This window comes from Rissa tridactyla, chromosome 3 (genome assembly GCF_028500815.1).
Source record: "Rissa tridactyla isolate bRisTri1 chromosome 3, bRisTri1.patW.cur.20221130, whole genome shotgun sequence".
In the NCBI taxonomy this organism is placed as follows: Eukaryota; Metazoa; Chordata; class Aves; order Charadriiformes; family Laridae; genus Rissa; species Rissa tridactyla.
Window position 1 is genome coordinate 41,203,011 of NC_071468.1, and position 23,517 is coordinate 41,226,527.

Sequence of the window (23,517 nt, forward strand, 5' to 3'; positions counted from 1 at the left end):
AGTTTATACAGTGAATAAAAGCTCAACTATAAGACTAGGAAAACGCAGGTAAGTCTTATGCAGAAGGGTAGCTGACTTGTCTCAATCTTAGCACCTAGAAAATGTTGGGATTGAGACACATCCAGTGCCACAGGAAGAGCAATATCTGAGGTGCCTAGAGCTGCCAAGGAATGAAAAAATCTCCTGGAGCCAAAGCTGTCTAAAGTGAGTGGCAAGTCTTTCACCCACACCTTGAGTTGACACCTTCCCTGCTCTCTAAATCCAATCCCTCTGCCCCCCCTACAGAAAATTTCCACAACACATTTTATATATACAGACAAAAATAGAAAAAAACAAAACAACAAACCCCCCCATAGATAAAACATGCAGAAGGCATCCCAAGAGATTTCAGGAACTAACAGTAACGTTCCTGCTACAACCAGCATATACCGCAGGAGTTTTAGAAGGTTTGACACTGGCTGCTTATTTGCAATTACTCTGAATTGTGAAAGAAGGGGAGCTTGATTTAAGAAAAGCTATGGACTGTTGATCAGTTTTAGTAAAGCAGAAGTGTTGAACTCATGGTAACTTTCATTTTTCATGCCATAAAGTCAGAAGCAACCAAAGACATATTCACACAGAGGCAAGCTCAAGGTCTCCGTGAGCCTTGTTCTGAAGTGCAAGTTTTCCACAGTGATTTTAGTTCTAAACACTGATTGCTTAGAACCTGAGTTATGGCTATCAAGAGCAGCCTAAGTAGTTAACTTGTTCACGTATCTCAATGAACTGGATATTGATTTGCAGTGACTGAAAGCTATGCTTTCTAAATATTCTTGACAAAAAAAAGGGCACAGTAAAATGTAGCTTATACCACAGGAAAAAGTACAAAATTGCCATTAACTTGCAAACCTTAAAAAAATGCTTCCTGAAAACGAAGTAAAAATTCACTTTGACCTCAAAGCTAACATAAAAGTATGCTGGCTGAATTTGAGACACTAAATTTAATAAAAAAAACCCTTTCCCACCACTAACAAACAAAAACTGGATCACAGATCCATTTTCAATAGTAGAATGCTCCCTGTCATACAGCTTTGCAATAAAGAAAAAGGAAGGATGTAAAGGCTAGTGATGTGAAAGTCATATTTGACATAAATAATAGCTCATCAATTTTTGACTGTAAAAGAACAGAACCTAGATTGAGAAAGCTTTGAATTTCACAATGCAGTTCAATAGTAGGTATTTCTGCAAGAGCCTTTTGCTTTGGTAACAATAAAATTACAAAATGAAAAAACACAGGATTGAGTCTCACTGTAGAATTAGGCCTCTGACTGGAAATAGCCAGTAAGTCTTCTGACAAAGCAACTATGATGTGAAGCAACCGTGCTTCCTATATTGACTATTTGATTTTTCCATGAGATCAACATGTGGCATTTTGTAAAAAGCTAATGGATCCATTAGTAAGGACTATGAACTTAACTGGACAAATTAAAATATTCTAGCAATTATCTCAGTTCAGTTGCATACAAGAAGTTATCATAACCCTATTTTGGACATCTTAACTCCTTATTAATTATAGTTAAAAATGTAGGAATATTTTAGACTTCCATATATACTAACTTTAAACTGGACTTCATAAATTAGAATCATAGAATGGTTAGGGTTGGAAGGGACCTTAAAGATCATCCAGTTCCAACCCCCCTGCCATGGGCCGGGACACCTCCCACTAGACCAGGCTGCTCAAAGCCCCATCCAGCCTGGCCTTGAACACTTGGACATTTAATGGCATTTAAGGCATTAAGGCATTTAATGTTTCAAGTGTTTGAGGCATCTGAACTAACAGACTGTTAGTCTAAATAATGACCAGTCCTGGAACTCAGCATCAACACTCATATTTGGGCAGCAAGAGGACCAGGAGTGCCTAACACTGATGGTTTTACTAACATGCCTGAGTGACCTGAGCACAGACCTCTTCCCAGATAACAGGTAGCCTCTCCCACCACTTTTCAAAAGAAAAGTGTAGCACAAGCTTCGAGATACCAAATGGAAAAAAAAAAATAATTGAGAAGGTACCCAAGCACTTAATTCCCAGTACCTTCAATAAAATCTGGCCTGTGAGCACTCAAATCAACTGGAACGCTTCTGGAAATAAGATTTGAAAACCTACGTGTATCAGGAACTCTTAACATTTTAGCCAACAGCTTTGGGTACAAAGGCCCAGCAATATTTTATGCAGCCTACTTTGCAAGCCCTCCACGATACAGGTCTAGTCTAGTGGACTGTCCATTACAAGCAGCTTTCTGAACCATTTTCTCACACATTATTTCATATTATTATTTCAGCTACAAGTGTCAAGGTGTTGTCCCAAAGTACATCAAAGGGAAGAGTGGAAAATCAGAGTATATCTTTGCTCTTCTCTGAGTCTATAGGAAAAAAGAAAGAACCACAACAACGTTCCCAGTGAAAAAAAAAAAAAAACAGAATAAAACCTGAAACCAGAGGTCACAATACCTATCCTATTCTGTAAGGGGAAACATAAGAAAAATGTTTGCAGTCTCTTACTTTACTACCAGAAAGCATTCAAATACTGCAATAATAAAGGTCATAAAAGAATGTATATAGAATAAGATTATATGTTGGGTCAGAACACTTCACAAATTTCTTCCCTCTGTCCTCCATATGTATCTTCATAACTATGTTATACACAGAAGGATAAGGGCTCGTCTTTTTTTTCAGGTCATCAGAGAAGCCTAAAGGTTGGTCTGCAAATATGAAAAAAAAAATGCAATTTACCAAGAAGTCATTCTCCCGAGGAACGGTCTTAAATCATTTTCTCTACTAATGTAAAACTCCTAAAACTGCTTTCAGACCTGCCCTTCAATATAACAGCACTGCAGTATCCTATCCAGCTATTTATAATAGAGAACATGTTTACAGAGTTTTAGCTCATGCTGTCTGAAGTCTTAGTATTTTCAAACATTCGGGTAAGGACAGACCCCAAATTCTGCAGGTATATAAACATTAAGACCTCAAATTCTGCAGGTATATAACTAAATGCTGGTTTTACGTGTTGCTATGATTCAAAATTATTAATTTCCACACCTAAATCAACAGAAGTCTAGAGCATGTACCTTGCTCATATATTTGGGTCAAGTCAGTAATAAGATTCAGGGTCACAGGATTTCTCCCTTTCCCTTAAGCCAGGCTTCTAGGAACATTTTGTTTAGCATTGATGGTTTTGGTTATCTGCCTTTGTAAGGCCTATGTATTTTCATCTAATAGGTCCTTATTAATACTTAAGACAGAGGACATAGCTGCACAGTATTTCCTGGTTTCCTCTTAGAAAAAACTGTAGACTTTTTGCCATCCAATTTTTTGTAATAGAGGGTTTGATTTTTTCAGTTCGTGCGTAAATCCGCCACAGCATGTTTGGACTGGCTGGGTTTTACAGCTCTTGGTGCATTTACAGGGCAGAAGGACAGGCATGAAATGAATGTACTTATCTCAAAAAAAAAAAACAAAAAAAAAAAAGATGCACACGTGCCTGCTTGTGCAAGAATTATGTAGAAATACCTTTTAAAAGCATCATGATCAGGTAATTTCTTTAAACCTCTCCAAGGAGCTGAAAAATTGCCCTTCCTGTATCCCATTGTGGGAATTACCCACTGAGTTGCTCTTTATGTCTGTTTCTGGGAGGTGACCGGACGCTGATTCGGGAGCCGGCTGCCAGGTCTTCTCAGCAGAAAGCTCAAGTTTCTGGAAACTGCCCCAGCCAGCACACTGTGTTTGGTGAGCTTCAGTACAATCTACATTTGCATGGTCAAATTTTGCAGAGACCTAATTCTTAATTTAATTGGTAGAGTTGGAGGACTGAGTCATTGTTAAGGATGCATGTGATCCTATTTGTGAGAATTTAAGCTTAAAAAAAAAAAAAAAACCTTAATTTTTGTTTTTACAGTGTAAGGTGCCTAGTTACATTAAGTGAGAGATACAAGAGATACAGCGAGGTTCCTAAATAAATGAAATGTCAGAGTTTTCTTCTCATAACGATGTGAAGGAGAAGCTACTACAAGTAATTAGAAAAGTTATGTAAAGGTCAAGGGTTTAAAAGTGGTAAAAAATTAAGCATTGAAATCGATTCAGCTCTTTAAATATGGATCTAGAAAGTTAGAAGATGCTACAGAAATATCTTTAAAGTAGAAATACCTTTAAAGTATTTTAATGAACAAGCCAAACAAAACTTTTTACTATCCTACCTGAGAGTAAAGACTGGAGAAGACAGCTCTGCCAAGCTACTACTACTTCACAAAAACACCTCAAAAAGCAAGAAACACTTTTCAGGGAGAAAACATGAAAAGATTAAGCTCTGTCCAGATTTCAAACTTTGTCAAGAGACAAAATTATTTGGCAAATTAGCTTAAAACTATTTTCCCCACAATGCAAATAATTACCCAACTATATCCTTATTCAGAATCTAAATAACATCGATTTGTTACGCTACATTCTATTTTTTTTTCTAAGAATTTCAATTTTACTAAAACTAAAATCGGTGCCTATGATTTCCTTGTTCCCACTGAAAATTTTTTCCAGCTTTCACTATTGCAGCTACACCACTGGAACCACCTTATAATTTTTATATATATTTGCACTTTATATAGTATTAGGAGGTCTACAGAAACAATAAAACACTAAGTCTAAAACTTCCACTTTGCCCTTTACACCCTGAGGCATCAGAAGATATTATACATTAATGGCTGTACATAAAAAAAGATTCCTACGCTATTTTTAAGCGCTTGCTGTACTTGAAAACTACTTCAAAATTACCACTAACTGGAGATACTGATGGGCATGAGAAAAATGGAAACTTGTAAGGGCACAGGAACTGAGAGACACAGAGTATTACTCCTATTAAAGTTTATGACGTAAAGAAGGTTGAATATAGTAAACATGAGTACATACATAACCGGTGGTATATTCCATCTCTACTTCTATCTACTAGGTCTATCAACAAAATGAAAGGATTGGATTTCTTACTTCAAATTCAGCACAAAAGAAAGAATTTGCAAACACCTAGGCTATAACATGATTTTATTCTTTTGGTGTTATGCCTTCAAGATATTTACAGAAAACTACCAGTTCCTCAATGTAGACAATAACTAATTTTCAGTCTGGATAATTTTCTGTATACCAAGTCACAGCTAAATATTATCATTAACTGTATTCTAGTTCATTGTTAGAGAAGGAAAAAAGTGTCTCTAGCAGTAATTAACATCTCATATTAGGTCAAATATATTGACTTAGAAACAAAATCTAATCTTTCTGACACGTTTATAAGCCTTGCCAGCAAGATAGGTACCTTGTAAGTAAACACCCATCCTACAGTGGTTATTACCATCAGATTGTGAACTAATTGGCTGATAAATCCCTACAGAAACAGACAACTAAGTACAGAACAGAAGCTGCATGGGAAGATGCAATGAGAGAAGTGTTTTTTGTGAAGTCTTAGTATGTAGCCCTAAGCACTTCACAGTACTATGCCCCTTTCTCTGGAACATTCTTTCGATCTTTGTTCCACAAGCTACTTTTACAAACAGCTGAATGTTGAAATGTTTGATTTCCACAGAAGAATTGTACAGACATTTATTCTGTATACACAGAGTTATTTAAATTATTTGCACTTTATTTAAAATAAAGGAGTAATTTTCTTGACTTATGGTGATTCTTGAATTTGGCACCAGCAGTCTCTTACGATGCATCTTGAGGACAGATTTAAGCCAGTCTAAGGCAATATTGCCAGAGTAAGGTGCGGCCCCTCTTTTCAACCTCTTGAATTAGCACTCATGCAACTTAGTGTGCAAGAACAAACGATTCTTTTTCAATCTGATTAACTCCCTGAACCACCTGACCATAGAGGTGCTTGTCTTCCAGTGTCAGCAAAAGCAAGGGCCCGGCCATGTGTGGCCAGACACAGCCACATATTACCACTCTAGGGATTTGCTTTTCAGCCGCAGCATAGACTTAGACCAGCTTCAAACAATTGTGACTCTGTCCTCCAAGGCTCAGCTTGCTAATACAGTAAATCCAACCGTCAGGCTCCTACCACTGAATCAAAAAATGATGCAGCTAAATGATGCAGAGACCTGATCTGCTATGAACTCACTCTGCCAATTTAAATTTGTTCAAAAATCCAATGTTTTTGGTACGTTAACTTTGTACCAGCAAGCTTTATGCTGAATCAGGTATCATCTGTCCTGCTGCAGCTGGCATAAAGTCGGCATAAAGTCAGCATAAACACGGCATTGCATGCTCTAGCTGATTCAAAAGGAAAATGACCGTGGGCTCACACCTGATGTGGATCAGATCAGCGCAGCTGAATGATCCAGTAGATCACAGATGCACTACGAATGACTGCTGAACAGTCACTCACATTTTTCACAGAAATTAGGTTTGGACACGCAACCTGCAGTTAAGCTCCCACAGGCCTGATAGTTTGAAGTTGTTAACTCTCCCCAACTAGTGCAGCAGTTGGGAAGAAGTGAGGAACAGTCCTCTCTGCCTCCAGAGGACCAAGCCTCACATGAACAGCTTGGGAAGAAGCAGAACAATTTGACAGAACAAAGTGTTCTTCAGGATGACAATTTGAAAGACAATATTTGATTTTGAGGGAATCTGATCTAGGGTAAGCTAGACTTCTCCCCCATCCCAGATACCACATATTCCAGCAAACTGACTAACTTGTGACCAAAAACAAGAAAGACGAGAAATACTGTGCTAACATTACATTGTACTTGATCATTGTTGATTTGGTCTAGATATTACAGAAACATCCCAATAAAAGACATGTTTATCTACCCATATATCACAGGAGCTAGATATGAACAGGTGAGTTAAAAAATAAAAATCCAGCCTTATATGCCTTTTACCGTATTGGTCAACTGTGGCATAATTTTTGGATTATCCTGATTGTAACTGTCTGCACATTAGTATTAGAAATAATGGACAGGCAGTATAACAATTGAGGGTTTTGGTGGTGGGGGGGTTTTTTTTTTTTGGTCAGGTTATAAATCTCTCTTCTTTATGCTGTCAAGAGTATGGGAGAAACGGATTTCTATAGCAACTTTAAAACGAAACTCACAAATTACTACCATTATGTTAAGTGCTAGATATCCCACTGTGCAGTTTTGCTTTGTGAATTTTTACCTTCTTCCATGCACACTTTTAGCCACTGATCGCACAGCCTTTCAGTGTTTTCTGCCTTTTCCTTTAAATAAACTGGCTCTGGCTCCTTCCATCTGGTTCCCCTTCCGTCAGCAACCCTGCACCTGTTCACACCTCCTCTCCTGTTGGATTCCACTGAACATTTCCTCCTCTGCCAGGGCTATTCTGGCACTCGCAACCTTTCTGTCATTCAATCCATCTGTCAGAAGTGAACTTTGTTTACCGCAAGCTTCTGCTTTCTTCTTCAAGAAGCAAAGCCCCTCAAGGTCATTGTCAAATGAACTGTCGGTGTGGATTTAAATCCACTTCTGCTAACCAGCAGAAGATGAAGTTCTTTACAGTCCTGTATTTGTGAAGATCGGTTTGGGGTATAGGAGAAATCATACAGAAGCAAAAGAATAGATTTTAATCATCATTTGTTAACTCCAACTGCTAATGTGTTTTTCTTCATATATGTGTATCTGTACCTTTTTGCAAAGACTAGCAGAATCTGAGAAAGACTTGCAGAGCTATGGAAAGAAGTGGAAAAGGCTAATAAAAATATTACCAATAAAATAATAAATGAAAGCTTCTGACTCTCATTTTAACACCATGTAACAAAGATATTGACTAAAAATGCAAAGAGAAAATGGGAACAGCTGAATGAGTAAGTTTACAGTAAAACCTTAAAGCGGCCAACTGCATTCACTGTAATTCACTGTAAATTATTTCATCTGCAGCACCTTTTTTTTTTTTTTTTTTTTTTTTTAAAAACTTACCTACTGATGTTTCACATGAAACACTGTTTAAGGGGAAAAAAAATCTGGAATATTTTTTCCTGTTTTCAAGCCTTGTAAAACACACATATGCAACTCCTTGTTAAAATACTGCCTTCCACGTTGAGACAAATTGTAAAGATTCTTTGTCAGGGGTGAGACTAAATGCATATTGTCAACAGGATATGTTATTTTTAGCAATTCCTGTGCCCATATTTCTTTTCAGGAATACATTCTGATAACCACAAGCTCCTGAATTATTAACTAACCTCCTCAACTGTCTCATTCTTCTAAAATAAGAAATACCTTTCAATTTCACTGCATACCTTGGGTATGCTTTAGAAAAAAAATAAAATCTTTCACCAAGATTAAATACTGTACCAAAAAATAAAATACATATTTTAAGTTTTGTAAGCAATTATAATGAACCACCGATTTTATTACCCTTTTACCAAAAATTAATTTAAAGTAAATCTTTCTGGGAGCAAATCCAGGAGGTAATCCAATCTCATTAGCAGAAATGCAGTTATACTTATGTTAGGTCTGAATTTGACTTTAATAAAAATTGCATTGGCAAATACTGCACAAGTTTATCTGAATAATAACTTAATACTGATATATAGGGATTAGTCCCTGCATTTGTTGTCTGATGCATTGATCTTTTCCCATAGGAAAGGACAAGCAGGTGACCAAAAGCACTGGAAATAGAAGAAGGACTCGGGAACAGAAAGAATACACAGCAGCGTCCCACCTAACTACAGAGAAACTTTTATTCCCCAGTTTGATTTAAGCCCTGTAGAAGGCAACTGAACCACAAGGAGAAGCTAATCAGGAACCGTTGCTCCTATTTCTACAAAAATGTAGTTTGATACTCAAACCACCAGGAACACAGGGGCAACAAACAGCGGCAGGCTATGGAGCTTGCCAGGCTGCCAGCACAGCCAGGGGAAGGAGGTCAGCCCTGTCAAGTAGCCGACAGCAGCGGCTGCGCTCATCTGCTCGCTCAGGACAGGCATCTCCCAGCTCACACTTTCCCCCTGACCAGTCACCGGCACAAGGACACTGAGCAAGGGGGTGAGAAAAGCAGCCAGGCAGCCAAAGCTGGCGTGCTCAGGTGATTTTTCTTCCTCCCTCCATCCATCAGCTACCTTCCACAGAGATGACATCTTACAGGCTGATGCTCTTCGGTGTCAAGTTTGATAAAGACCCCAGTTGAGGACCCTTTGCGTTCTCTGTTGGATATTCTTCTAGGCAAGAATTTCAGAAGCAGAATCTTGCGCAGAAGAAAAAAAAACAAAACAAACCAACCACCACTGTGACTGCACAAAACCCCCAACTTTGAATACACTATTGAAAGCTTAAGGCAGTTTTTAAAATTGTTTAAGTTCACAAATACCAAGCGCTGATAGAAAAAGTACATTTTAGCTTATTGTAAAAACAAGCTTTCAGATGTACTTGAAAGAAAAGCCCTAGAACAAGTCAAAAATAAAGACAGAAATCAGAACCATTTTTCCAGTAGCAAATTCAGCAAAAAAATCCAGCAGCCTTGAATACATGTGTCTGAAAGATTTTTATGGTTCAAAAAAATAAATCATTATCCTGTTGTCATTAGTCACACAAATAGAAAACCTAATTTGAATGAGATCAAAGTAAATATTTTATACACATGCACAAACTTATTACTGTTAGTGCTGAATAATAACTGCTCAAAACAAAGACCTTATAAAGATGTTTGTTTTCTACAGCAGTTAGTCTCTTCTGTATTTCATCTGAATTCACTGCTCGCTCCAAAGCGCTTTAAGTATTGTCACTGCTCCTGAACCACACTCTACATGCAGTAGCAATTTGGCTGCCTCAACAACCTGATGCGATGTATAAAAGATGAAATCATTAGAGAAATTTGATGTGACCAGTTGCAGTTTAAATGCCACAGAGAAAGATGTAGATGAACCCAAGATTAAAATCTGAAAACATATTATTGCCTTTTCCTTGAGAAATTTGTCTGATTGTAGGGCAATAAATTGTCAACCATGTTTTAGCTCTTTAAAAATGAAAAAAAAAAAAAGGTGATTTATGAAGACTTTCATATTCAAAAATTAACACACAATTTTGAACTTATTCTTTATTCACTTATATTTTCTTTCATTTCATTTTAAACTTCATCAATGGCCTTTACATGTTTGTACAATCACCTTAAATATGTTTAAATGATTAAATAGAAAGATATTGGAATAATTGTGTACTATCTTGACACAAAGTATATCAGCTTCGAAATTTCTACAAGGCACTGCCAGAAGACGACAGAGCCGATTTATTTCAAATCATTCAGTATCAGTCTTCGTAAAGCAGCATATGGTCTTATCATGGCAGGTAAAATATTTTACCTTCTATAATAACGCAGAGCAGCTAATTTATCTACATGCTGTATAATCAGATAAACAATTTCAGCTGCACTATGAAAACCTGTAGGCAAGGGAGAAATTTATCCCCCACACTTTATTGATTTTTCCGCCTATACATTCATATAATTGCTAACAATAGAGGTTATATTCTTTCTTCCATCCCCTTCTTCAATTACCTTAAAGCAAGACCTTCTTTTCAGTTGTGGAAATATTTGCAGTTTCTACAGCTGCAGGACAAAGAACTGAGACATTTTCACAGAGTTGCTCGGGGGAAAAGGAAGGGGGAAAAAAAAAAGCTTTGCAAGATTCTATTGCAAGTAAAGCAGAGTGAATGACAACTTTCAAAGCTACCACAATCATTTACTAATGTGCTGCTATACCAAATAAGTCTAATTTTTTTTGACAGCACCAAATTAGATTTATTGCAGAAACTGCTGCATAAATAGCATATGGCTATGTTATACCACCTATTTCAAATCCCTGTAATGTTTCCTCCCCTCCCTGCTCAAAATGAATAATTGAGCCAAGCTATAAACCTTCTGCAGACGAGATATACAAGTTCAAAAAGCAGATGCAGGAGATGTAGATGTCTTTGTTTCTTTTCGTCTAGAAAAGTATCACGCATCCCCATCAAACAAAAGTGGGCACTGATAGGTCAGGTCTCCCTTGATACACTTCAGGATTTTATTTCCCCCTTTCCTTGATAAAATTTTGTTTTCATTTCTCGTTCAAGCTGACGGTCATCAAAACGGGGCACGACCTCGTAATCCTCTCGCACATGACTACCTCTTAGTCGCACAAGAAATCCTATTGATCTTTACTTCTTACGCAAGTCAAATTATTCATGGGACTCGAGATCAGAAGGCTCAGACCTCCATTCACTCCTCACAAGCTCTCATTGATGGAGAGGGAAGTGCCTCCTCCAAGCAAAAATAAAACACGAGAAAACTGTTTTCATTCATCGGAGGGGCCCAACCCTGTGGGAAGGTGCCGACCTGCAGCTCTCCCCCCTTTTCAACAGGAGCAAAGTTTTCTTAGCGGTTTGCTGGATCGGTCCCCGGACCCACGTGCTTTTGTGTTTCTCTTAATTGCCAAATTCTGTGGTCAAGACGCTGCAACAAGACAAAAATACGACAGCACGTAACCTTATCACGCGACAGGACAAAGACATGTATTTTTGAGGTCGGAGGGCACAGGATAGACCCCGGCGGCCGACCGGCACCTCCCCTCTCCCCGAAGCCGGAGCAAGGCTGGCCGCATGCCCTGCGAAAGTTTGTGCGGTCGCCGCACGGCAAAAAGACCTTTTGCAAGGTCTTCTCTCCGGCCGACGGGCACACCACTGCACACATCGTGGAAAGCTGCGGCTACCCCGCCGCTTGCCTCTCGGTGGTCAGTCCTCCCAGCTGCCCTATCCGTTACTGTCTGATTAGCTCTGCGAAGGAGCCCCTCCCCGGCCAGCTTTCCCCGCCATCTGTTCCACACGCGATGGCTGCCGCCCAGCAGCCTCGCACTGCCCTCCTACCTGGCACCCGGCTCCCGGCCTTACCCCAAAGTGCTAACACAGGTTCTCGCTGCTGGCAGAGTCAGGATTTCATTACTACTACTTTGACAAGTGCAGGGTTGTTTGTAATTTCTCTTTTATCCTGATTTTGATTGTACAACCACCTCCCACTGATTCAGTTTGCTTCAGTTTTGTTGCTCACAGATTTTACTCTCCACATTAATCTCCCTCTGGCATGTTACTGCATCTGTTCCCTTTTTTATTATTAATTTTCAAATTCCCACCATTTTTGACAAAAAGGAGGTAATCTACACTCTGCTTCTGCCCATTTCATTTTCTTTAATTTGGAAGATAAGTATGAAAGCGTGCCAAAGAAGTTAATTCTCCGTTAACAGTTTATTTTCTGGCATCCCGATGCCTTTGTATATGAAAACCAGATAGAAATAAATGTTGACTGAATCACAACAACATAGTTGCAACTGTCCCTAAATTTAATGAAAAGTAAACATATGAAGCAAAATCTAAAAAGTTTATTAGTTTATCAGAGTTCTTTCATGTTATCACTCCTCCTTGCATTTTAAAATAACAGTTTTGTACAAGATGACCAGAATATATTAAAAATTAGAAATCAATCACTGCTTACACCTCGTTTCTTCCTCTTCCTTCTCCCCCCTTTTCTCCCCCCAATTTAAGTGTTATTGGTCCTTTCATCAGTCAGTCAGTCTGGGAACGTAAAACTTATCATCTCAGTCATTTAATATTAGTAACAGAATTTATTTGAATGTTACCTCCGTTCCAGCATAGATGATGGACTCTTTCTGACGTGCTAAAATTGTTGGAAAAAGCACGACAGTAAGCGTACTGCTAACTAATAGATACTACTAGTAAAAAAACCTAATAGATAATACTAAGTACTGTGCAGCTCCCTGGAAGGCTAAGTATAACCACCTTCTATAAATCAAGAAGTTAGTTTATATTTTATTATTTAATAGTATATCTTAAATAGGGAAACCAATGTATGAGGCATGCTGTGATTCTAATGAGGAACGCTGGTGACGACATACAGCTCAACACCAAAGCTTCAGTGACTAAATAATGCCACAGGAACCCAGAGGTGGAATTACAGATTTGTGCGCTTTATTTACGATACATGTAATACAAATTAGCATTAATGGAGTCACTGAAACTAGCAAGAAGGAGCGATGCACACGAGGAAGGCTATAGCACTGCTAAAACCCCCCGTACTCCCCACTTTCTTTGGTATGCTGCTTTCTAAGAGATCATATCATTTTCAAAATTAAGGGAGAAAAGAAATATCACGTAAGGGGGGTGGAGTGGGGTGTAAAAATCAAGAACTACAACATCCACTGTCCTCACTGTAATATAAACTTTTATCCTTCAAGTGAGTGACACAGGGATTCAGAGTAGCTTGACAGGTCACCTGAAACTGGAAGCACGGGTTCTTCCACTGTTTAGTAATTTTTCCCCACCTAGAAGCTGACATTCCATACTGCTTTCAATATTTCAAACAAGCAGAGTAAAAAATTAAATTAAACTCAATCTGCTTCAATTCTACCCAATTACTTGTCCCAGCAAATTTTAGACGAAGTTTTAGTCAAACCTATCTTGAGCCGTCTACCTGTCTCCATGTCTGAGAAAATGCATGATGGCATAGAAAAAGTTAAATTTTGAAATTCAGCGATTCCATCACTTCTTAAGATTTATTTAACTGCTTTGGCACATGCAAACAGAAACTACACCTGACTACAACTGAAACAAATAATAGCTTCAGAATTGTTTTGTAACAAAAAGAGGAAAGATTTTTAATGATTATTCCATTATGCAAGAATAGTGAAAAATTTTGTTAAATTAGATGACACACTGCAACCTGAAGCTGTTAACATCTTGCATCTTTTATGTGATCTTTTCCACTAGCATACTGACATGATTTTTAACTATTATTCTCTCAAGAACTAAGAACAATAGATCTGTATGTTTTCTACTCTCTGAAGAATGAATTCAGAGAAGCTTCATTAGCAAGACTCAACCTGGCCAAAGTAATGGGAATTTAACAACGACTCCAGAAGTAATTTCGTAAGATTCTTCTACTATGGTAGCTGTAATATAAATAACCACAAAGCTGAAACTAAGGTAAAAAAAATAAATACTTGAAACAAGCACGGTCAGTGTCATAGCATGGTGACATCTGGAAAGTTACACGACTGACAATCAAAACTACACAGCAAAAGTTCTGTATTTTCCCGGTCATTTGAAGACATACAAATTAGAATTACTAACTAGGTTCAATAGCAGGAAATGCATGTTAATAGCAAGGATTTCTAAGCAACATATTGCTCCAGGAAGAAAGGTGACAGGAAAAGGCAAATTTAAACTCTGTGGCAATGGTTTAGAATAGCTAATTGTAACCTTTTTCTTGATTTTTAACAAGTACATTTTGTTAACTTAGAAGCTGTTTAGTTGGTAATCAATCAACGGTGTCTGAAAACTAGGATGCAGCAAAAAGAAGTGGGACTCCTGGAGAAGAGTGCAGTTCTGCAGATCATTTTCTTTTTCTCTTTAAGACATAGACTGCATGCTCTTTCTCATCTAATGCAGTCATAAAATATTTATCATTTTCATACATTAAAATCCAAAGTTCTTGTATTCATTTTATTATTCTATTTATTTACAATATCTAAACATAGAATTAGTGGATTAGCGAAGAACTTTTCTCCTTAGTAATATACAAGTTCATACAAAAGAATGAATTCTTTCTGTACCTCCTCTGCTACCTCTAATTTTTGCCAGAACCACCCAGACAGGTCATGCAAGGCCACAGAAAGACTATCCACAACCGTGTAACAGCAGTTCAGGCCTCCCTCATGTCCAGCGTTGTGAGAAGACTTGGAGTGAACCAGCTGGTCCTCTCCTGAAAAGAGGGAAATCAGCAAGACGAGGCCAAGGCCAGAATACCCAAGAGATGCGCTAAATCAGTGCAATTTCTGCAGCAATCTCCCACAGGCAGGACTCTAGAGCTTAAAATCTGTTTTCCTTGGCAAGTGCCACAGTGAATGATTCTATAACCCCCACAGGACTGCTATTACCACTACCCTTCAAGTGAGTATTTTTCACTGGCACAGCTGCCATTTGAGGTGAAGAGAAAAAAAAGAATGAAAGAAGGCAGACCACAAGCCACTAAAGTTCACGTGCAACAGCCATGGATGTACCAATAAATCAAAAACCTACCAAGTTCAAAATTCAAAACTGATGCCACTAGAGACGTGTAACTTTTATACCTTCACTAATAGAGAAAATCTGTTCTGGCAGGAAGTGATCTGAGAGGAAGAAAAAGAGTACAGGCTAAGGAAAGGTTTCATTTCAGTAGGGGATCTTTTCCTCTGCAACTCAGGGAAAACAGATGACTGTGCGAGAACATCTCTAGCCCTGCCCTACCAATCCACGTACATGAAGACAACAGGTGACAGTTCAGCTGCAACTAATCTCTCGTCTCTTTTTTCCCCCCTTCTTCACCCACTACAGCAACATCACCTAATGTATTCCTAGAAAGTAGACTGACACTCCAAAGATAAGAAGGACACAAAAACCTACAGAGAACAAAGTATTACAGAATTTGGGGGATATCAAGGAGAACGATTTGAACCTACTTCCCATGCTTCAGTGTATATATTGTTCTGGCAATTAGATGTCAGCATAGAAAACATTTCACTACTTATAAGCATACTTATAAAGAGAGGCCATGACAAACACAAGGTATAAAAAAAATAAAATAAAGATAAGGACGTTGCAGAAAAGCGGTTGCAGCAGGTCAGACAAAGAAGCTGTGGCAGTTCAGCATCAGTCTCAAAAAGCAGATGTCTGTGAAACTGCATGAGAACAGGGCCAGCAGAGATCGTTACTTGCCCAAAATACTGTTCCCAGCCTGCAGTGATTTGCATCTCAGAAACTTCCCAAGTCAGAGATCACAGACTGAAAAGCTACCCAAATCATCTGTATTTTTGGTATCCAGCTTTTAGTATCTCGCTATGTAAAAGTAGGCAATAGTCCTAATTTTTAAAAGTTGAGTATTTTCACAAAAAAAAAAGAATAAAATTGGCTAGTCAGATTTCCTCCAAGATATCCAGAGCTTTATTGCATATAATCAGCCTTTTGCTAAAAGGAGCGTGGTAAGCCATTTGGTTAACTATCACAACAAATCATTATTAATAAAGTTCTGCTAAATCCAAACTTTAGATATCTTAACAACTCACCCAAAACTTTTTTCAAGTTCATTAACCTCTAGCATATTTTTTCTCTAAATACAGGCTGTTAGAGTGGTACTTTCTTCCATCTGTTAAACAACCGTGCTTTGAATTACACAGAAATGTAGCTGAATAAAAAAGTGATTCATTGAATTTAATAGTTAGGCGAGGCTCTATTTTATTTCCAGTTACTCAATGGCAGAATTCTCACAAAGCCCAAAGAGTAAAAGACTTGGATAAACATGCAGACTTCTGTTAAGTGATAAAAACCTAGGATTTTTTTTCCCCCCATGTAAAATTTAAGCTAAGTTAACTTTCTTTCCTTAAGGACTGAGTAAAAGCTGCCAGATTTGTTTCTGGATGTTCACTCTTGGGGGGAACGGGGGGAAAGAACCAAACAAAACCCCCCCACACAACCAAAACCCTGCAAACAGTCAGACAATAGCATTTTCTGTGGCAAAAGGAGAAATTCCTGCAGTTACCAAAAGTCAAGCTGCAATGAAAAATTGGCATGTTAACCTGCCGGTGTTTTCTAGTATTGTGTAATGAATAGTACAGTAAATGGCTTTGGGAGCTACATCCAAGGATGGAGCGAGCTCAGGAAAAGTCTCTTGTCACACAGTGTTTGTGTTATACCACATCTCCACTGAGCAAGTGACTTAAACACCCTCCTCACATACTTGAACTTACCTGCTACTCATAGACAGTAATGCTACCTTTTGATTGTTTAATCTTCAATGAAGCTTAACATGATTATGTACATTTATATGTTCCTGGTCATGCTACTGCAGAAACTTCAGGTTATTAATCTGAGAACTCCTATGCTGAAAGGTGCTGCTGTACACTGCAGTCTCAAACAATAGCTAAAATGTCTTTGTCCTTCCAAACACAGAAACAACGGAAAGAATGCAGGTTCCCCTGCTCTTCTTCCAGCCCAAAAGCATGCTACCCCATCAACGGAGCCAAACATTGTCTTTTCTTCACACTAGTAATTCCCTCTTGTAAATTATAGTTCATAACTCGTTGTAGTTCATAACTCACTTATTTAAACCTCCACTTTCAACATGACTGAGGGCTGCCCATGCAATCAATGACTGCAAATATCTACAACAACTGTGGGGAAGCCTGTGGCAAAAAATTAGCAGAATGAAATTGGTACTACAGCATGTAATAGGATAAGGGGTACCTGGTGAGGTGCAGTTGGTGCTCAGATTTACTCAGCAGTTCTGTCAGTTTTAGGCACTCCTCTCTGGCTCCTGTCACATCCTGCTGGGCTTGTTCCAGACGCTGTTTGTTTCCATTCAGCTCTAATCCCAGTTTTTCTATTTTCTTAGAAAATTGTAGAACCAAAGAAAATATATTTAAGAAATGCACAGAGATGCATTTTAAGACAATAAGTCTTAGTGTGATCAAAGCTCCTGAAAAACAATGCACGCTTTTGTTTTAGAGCAAAAGTAGTTTGTTGCTAAAAAATGGAAAACGCGCAAATTCGAGTACTTGAAATTACATTCTTACGAAAAACCAAAATGCATATCATATTTAAATACATTAATACACAATCAATGTTATTGTCTTCATGTGGCTTAGGAGATCCACGCATTCAATCATTTTCCGATTTTCTCATTTGAAGGCTTCCATATTTGTGTCCCAAAGTCACTGTGTTAGAGAGCCAGAAGGCAGCAGAACAGCGGCCATCTTCAGAAGCTGCTGGGCACAGGATAGCTCTTGTCGTCATTTATTTTACTTTTGTATTACATGAGCAATGACACACAGGAGTTTAGCTTTGCCATATTCACATAATATTATGCAAGAGAATAAAGGTCATTTAGTGATTTTACTATTACTGAAAAGAAGTTATTTATGTCTTATAACTGAACATGAAACATATGAGCTGCTGTTAATCCTGTCATTTTCTTAATATGATTAGTCCTTATATGTCAACTAAACCCAGTAAATAAATCTAACTTAGTTGATGAGTCGATTATCGTTATTTTACAAATAACGATAATCAATTTACATGACCAGCATCTTTGATTCCAGTGAAGCATACTGGACTTAGTACCTCTAACTGAATCATACTATCAACAATTTAAACATTTTTCACAAATATTCTCAGAAGGATTACATTTTGTCCATATACATATACAACATACAAGTACCTGTAAGAATCCATCTGTAACGTAGTATTACACTTCGTCCTAAGGATGCTTTTAAGGAGGCCAGTGGAGTACAGAATAAACTGACAATGTAATCTTATCATGTAGTAACTGTTCTGCACTAACTCCCTATATAAATATTTATTTGTTGTTGGGGCTGGAGGGAACTTGCACGTTTTTCAGTCAACTAAACTGTGAAAGGTCATTTGTAGTACAGAATAAAATTGTTCATACAAGGAGTCCGTGCTGAATAGCTATTATACTTTAAATTCATACCATAACTTATTTTGTGATAGCTTCCTTATGTAGACAAGCCTCAATATCTTCTTCAGTTAATGAAATTATTCATTCAAACATCCTACAAGAACAAATGAGTGTAATTCAGTCCCAATATTTGCACTTGAAGCACCTTTTTAATGTTGTCTCTTTTCCTCCCATGAAAATGTTAACCTAAACCACTTACAGTAAGTTATGATGTCGCAGACAAACACAATCTCTTCATCCAGAAGAATGTTTCATGATGTTCTTTTTTTTTACATTTATTTTTGATTTTGCTAATTACTTAACTGTACACTTTTTTACCCCAAGAGCACTCAATAAAGTTTCATGAAGGAAATTGTGATTAAAATTTGAATGTCACCTGCTCACATAGACCAGACCACCTATCAAATTAAATCAGTAATTCCAAGTTCAGATACAAAGATAGTGAAACTATCTACAAAATTGTTAGTATTCTTCCCCTCTAAAGAATGTGACAACTTATTACACTGCCAGAATATTTAAGAACCAGGTGTGCAAAGGTATTCAGTTACATATCCTTTGCGTTTTCACTTATTTCCAGAGACTTTTGCATATTTTAAATAGAACAACAGAAGTCTCAGTGGGTTCTCTACACTATTCTTCTTAACGGCAGCAGTTCATTAATGTTATTTCTCCATTCATAGTAAACAGGGACATGAGTTCTTCACTGTCTTTACAAGTTAAAGATAGGGAAGTTCTGCAACATTCTTAAAATTTGCTTTAAGAATACACCCATTCAGCATACCTTTAAAAAAACCAAACCACAAATTAGTCAAAAAGCATCAACTAAGTATTTGAAAAAGCACAACCACAGCTGAGAACATAAATACACTCTAGATGACTCCTTCAGGGAGAAGTTTCAAGGAACAGATGGGCTTTACACCATTGCCTCGAGTTAAACAGGCTCAGTCAGGTTTTGACACAGATCCACAGAAGGAAGCAAATTCCAAGTGCAAGAACCTCTGGTGAAAATGTTCTGCTTCCATCAGCCAGATGCTGAACCTGCAGGGTTGAACCCAAGAATACATCCATAGATTTCAGTTGTCATCAAAGTGCAGAGAGAAATTCTCAGACAATGACTCCATGACAGGATCTTTAAAGATTCACAGGAGTCTTATGATTTCTGTAAAAAAAAGTCAAGAAAGCAAGCATAGGTTTTGAAGAACAATTTTACTTCTGCTACTTTCATCAGTAATTCCAAAATTCAGAATCAGCTCCTTTACACACACACTTGTGTGTAGGTGTATATAGATAAACAGAAATATATCTTAAAATACCTATATTTAGAGGTACTCCCAGCATGACCTACATGAAGAGTAGGAACTCTACTCAAGAATTCCAGCAATGACCACGTCAGAAACAGCAGACAACCTCATGAGAAAGGGATGGCAGAAAAATGCCATCCAAGAGAACATGCTAACAGCAACTCAGAAACCAGAAGCATCTAATCCAGGTATATTTATGGATATCAACTAAATTCTTTTTGAAACACCATAAAACGTTCCCTGAAAATATTTTGGTAGGATCCATCCATCATGCTGAAAACAGAGAGCCCGTACTCTGAATGCTACATGTTACTTTGGTTTAAAAACTCAGACAATAGTTTGAAACCTATGAAGCCTCAGAACTTGAGACTTCTTCACACAATAAAACCCAACCTCTTCTCTCTCCTGCAAACAATAATAGTCTCATAAATGTATACACTCTACCCTGAAATATGTCAAGTCCAGGCCATCACTAGGTCATCACAATATAATCAGAATTTAAAATACAGAGAAATTACAGAACCAATGAGTCTTCTTCACTGTTCCTGCAGGGAACTTTATCAGGCAGCATCTTTCCAAAACTACTCACTCAAACTAATTTTGGTGTTACTTTTAGCTCCCGTTTCTTCTACTGGGAAGCTGCAAGCAGTTCTGTAGCTGCTATCTGGGCCTCAACGTAATTGCAGGGACAGAAACAGAAACAAACCACAAACTAAAGTATTTTGCTGACAACTGCTTTTCATGCAGCGTTAATTTGATCCCTCAGTGCCTATCACTTGTGATACAGCTTTTTACAACATGATCAGAGAGTATTTCTTCAAGGTACTTAACTTTTCAATGTATGTGAGAGACAAGAGATGGAGCACAGAACTGCAAAAAGACAGATGACAATCTTGCATTTAAGAAAATCTGAAACAGATTTTCAGTATAACAAGGAACAGAATTATCATAATGTATACGCACAACAAGACTACATTAAGGTTGGAACAGGCAACTTCTGGTGCTTAACTCCACAACTTTAATATTCTTATTACTTCTGCACATAATTTTAAAAGTACTATTTAATCTGTCTTGCACTGCAGTTGCCTAAACTCCCAGGAATATCAACAGGCACTTTGCCATTGAAAGATGTCAGGCTAAACCTCAGTAAGAGAATCGTCATTATTAGTAAGTTGAAATACATTAATACTATTCGGCACACATATCCAACTCAGTTACAAGAAAGAAGTTTTACTAAACAAAAATTAAACCATTGGTGAAATAACACTGCAGTAAAATTTTATTTTATATCAATTATTCTTTTTTCAGTATTACCACCAACCACCTTTTATATTTTAAGTTGTCCACTTTGATGCATATAGGACCCTTCTATTTATTTTTTTTCTTGAAACACTTAAAATAAGTGTTTCACTTCTCATTCATTTATGATGAGTTTACAAATTATGTTCTGATTTTCGGAACGCATTTTTAGGTGAACACACTGGAGATTCTTATTCAGTGACATAAATGCAACTTATTGGAAAACATAAAAGATTATTTCTCAAGCACTGGATCAATCTTCAAATATCCTCTTCATAGATTATCTGAAATTATCTTCATCTAACAATACTTATGTACATTGTAAAAAAGTGCTGTTTAATTAACTAGGCATCTCTTTATCTCTACAAAATCTGATCAAATGAAATAATAATTTCACTCAAAACAAGCCAAATTAAAGATTAAAATAATTGTTTAATTCTTTTCATACTGTTGCTGATTCTATTGTATGCAGAAAAATGCAACTTTAAATTCCAAACTAGCAGATGTTTTTCACAGAATTTTAAATAGCAGCAAACTGACAGAAAAGACAAATGCTTTTTTTTCAAACAAATGAGAATGATTAAGCAGTGATAAAAGAACTTGTACTCTGAAGTAGATGCAAAAGCAACTTCAGAAGACTTTGAACCCAATCAAAAATATACTAAAACCAAATGAATTCATAAGTGATTTATGACATTCACTGTTGTACCAGTATGCTCACACATCAGGTAAGAAAATACGCAATATAACCTGAAAAATAAATTCTGCACTGACTATACCATTGCACAAATTCTGCAATAAAATAATTCAGGAGGGGAAAATATTCTTGCGAATTTCCAATACTTTCTTTCTGTTTCGTACCTCATTGTCTACCATTATTAAAAGACTAAAGGGGCATAAAATAGAACCAAAACCAGAAGAACGAATATGAAGTAATAAAAAGTAACATGTAATTACTATGGTAGATGGTATTTGCAGTTACACCCCCAATCAACTTCTATAAAAACACATACACTTCAAATTAATACACAGTAAAATTTTACAGGCCCTGATGCTCACATGTTAAGTTTCATTTACTAAAGTAGCCCTTGAAAGCAATGAAAATCAGTGACAGCGCACAGGACCGAGACTATAATTAAGGTCTTTCTAACGGGTGCCACCAGTATGGGCATTCACATACCTTTAAATATTATGTACATTAGTGACAGGAAATTTTTGCACCGTTTGACACTGATCTCAATCCATGCTGCCTTCTTTACTAATTGATTAGGGACAGAACAATCATACCCTACTATAACACTAATTTTTTAAAATTACTTTTTATTTCTTAATTGAAAAAGCCCAACAGAACAAGCCAATTTTTGTAGCGAGATTTCGAGGTATTTCACTTGGAAAGATGACTATTGGTTCATATGCAGCAGGGGTCACTTGCAGCCATTTCTATCCTAATCCTGATATCAATCAAGCAACTCGAGGTTCCGAGTGGTCTCTAAACCTCAGACCTCCCAGGCACGGCCATCTGACATAGCATATTGCACCTGAAGAACTATCCAACTTTGTAAAGAAAGCTAGGGCCATCACGAGGTTGACCCGCACCACGTCCCAACAATGTTATTCTCCCTTTTGCACTCTATATGAATTACTGCTGCTTCCCAGTTGAATTTGAATGAGGATACAAAGCAGTTCTGAAAACTAAATTTGGTTTTAAAGGGGAAATCTCCTTTCCAGAAGTAGATTTATTATAAAGCTATGAGAATGTACAAATAATAGTAAAAAATAAAATGTACACAAAGCTTAAAGGAGTCCACAAAGACCACCTCTTTTGAAGAGGTCAGTTCACAAAAATCATAAGACAGCTGCAAATTTTACAAATCATTTAGCCCAAAACAGAAATATGAAAACCTTTCATGACATGAAAGGCAACTAACCTAGGCAGAAACGCAAGAAGAGAAGTTACCCCACTAAATACCCACAGTTCCTTTGAAGGGTTTTACCCTATGGCCGGCTCACAAATCAATTGACCTCTACAGACCAGAAGGACAAGCAAAGACATAACCTAGATAAGCAACACAGACTGTCATTTGTTGGACCGCGATTAGTATAGTCTGATCCGGTAGGACTCCTGAATTTCTCAAAGAGAGGTAGTTTAGAGACCACTTTGTCACTTGAACTGCAAAGAAATGTAACGGGACCTGGCAGTACTGTGGCACCCCATGTGCACCACTAAAAGGCAGAGCCTCAAGATGAGAGCCATTACCTAAGCAAAGGGCAGCAGCCACAAGCCCTCTGCTTCCAAGAGGGGATGCTGCAGTTTGCTAGGAAGAGCAGGGGCGCTGGAAGAACTTCCTGGGAACAGCATGGAGGGGGGCTGCTCTTAAATACACAC

General features: G+C 37.6%; 1 protein-coding gene across 7 annotated transcripts in view; it reads right to left on the reverse strand.

The window, feature by feature from the left end:
- The window catches only part of SDCCAG8 (SHH signaling and ciliogenesis regulator SDCCAG8), a 114,347-nt gene that overhangs the window by 52,434 nt on the left and 38,396 nt on the right, over nucleotides 1–23,517 (reverse strand). For all 7 annotated transcript variants that reach the window (XM_054194065.1, XM_054194070.1, XM_054194063.1 and 4 more), the window contains exon 13: nucleotides 17,298–17,440. In XM_054194065.1, coding sequence (XP_054050040.1) covers nucleotides 17,298–17,440 — 143 coding nt within the window. The remainder of the gene's footprint in view (nucleotides 1–17,297; nucleotides 17,441–23,517) is intronic.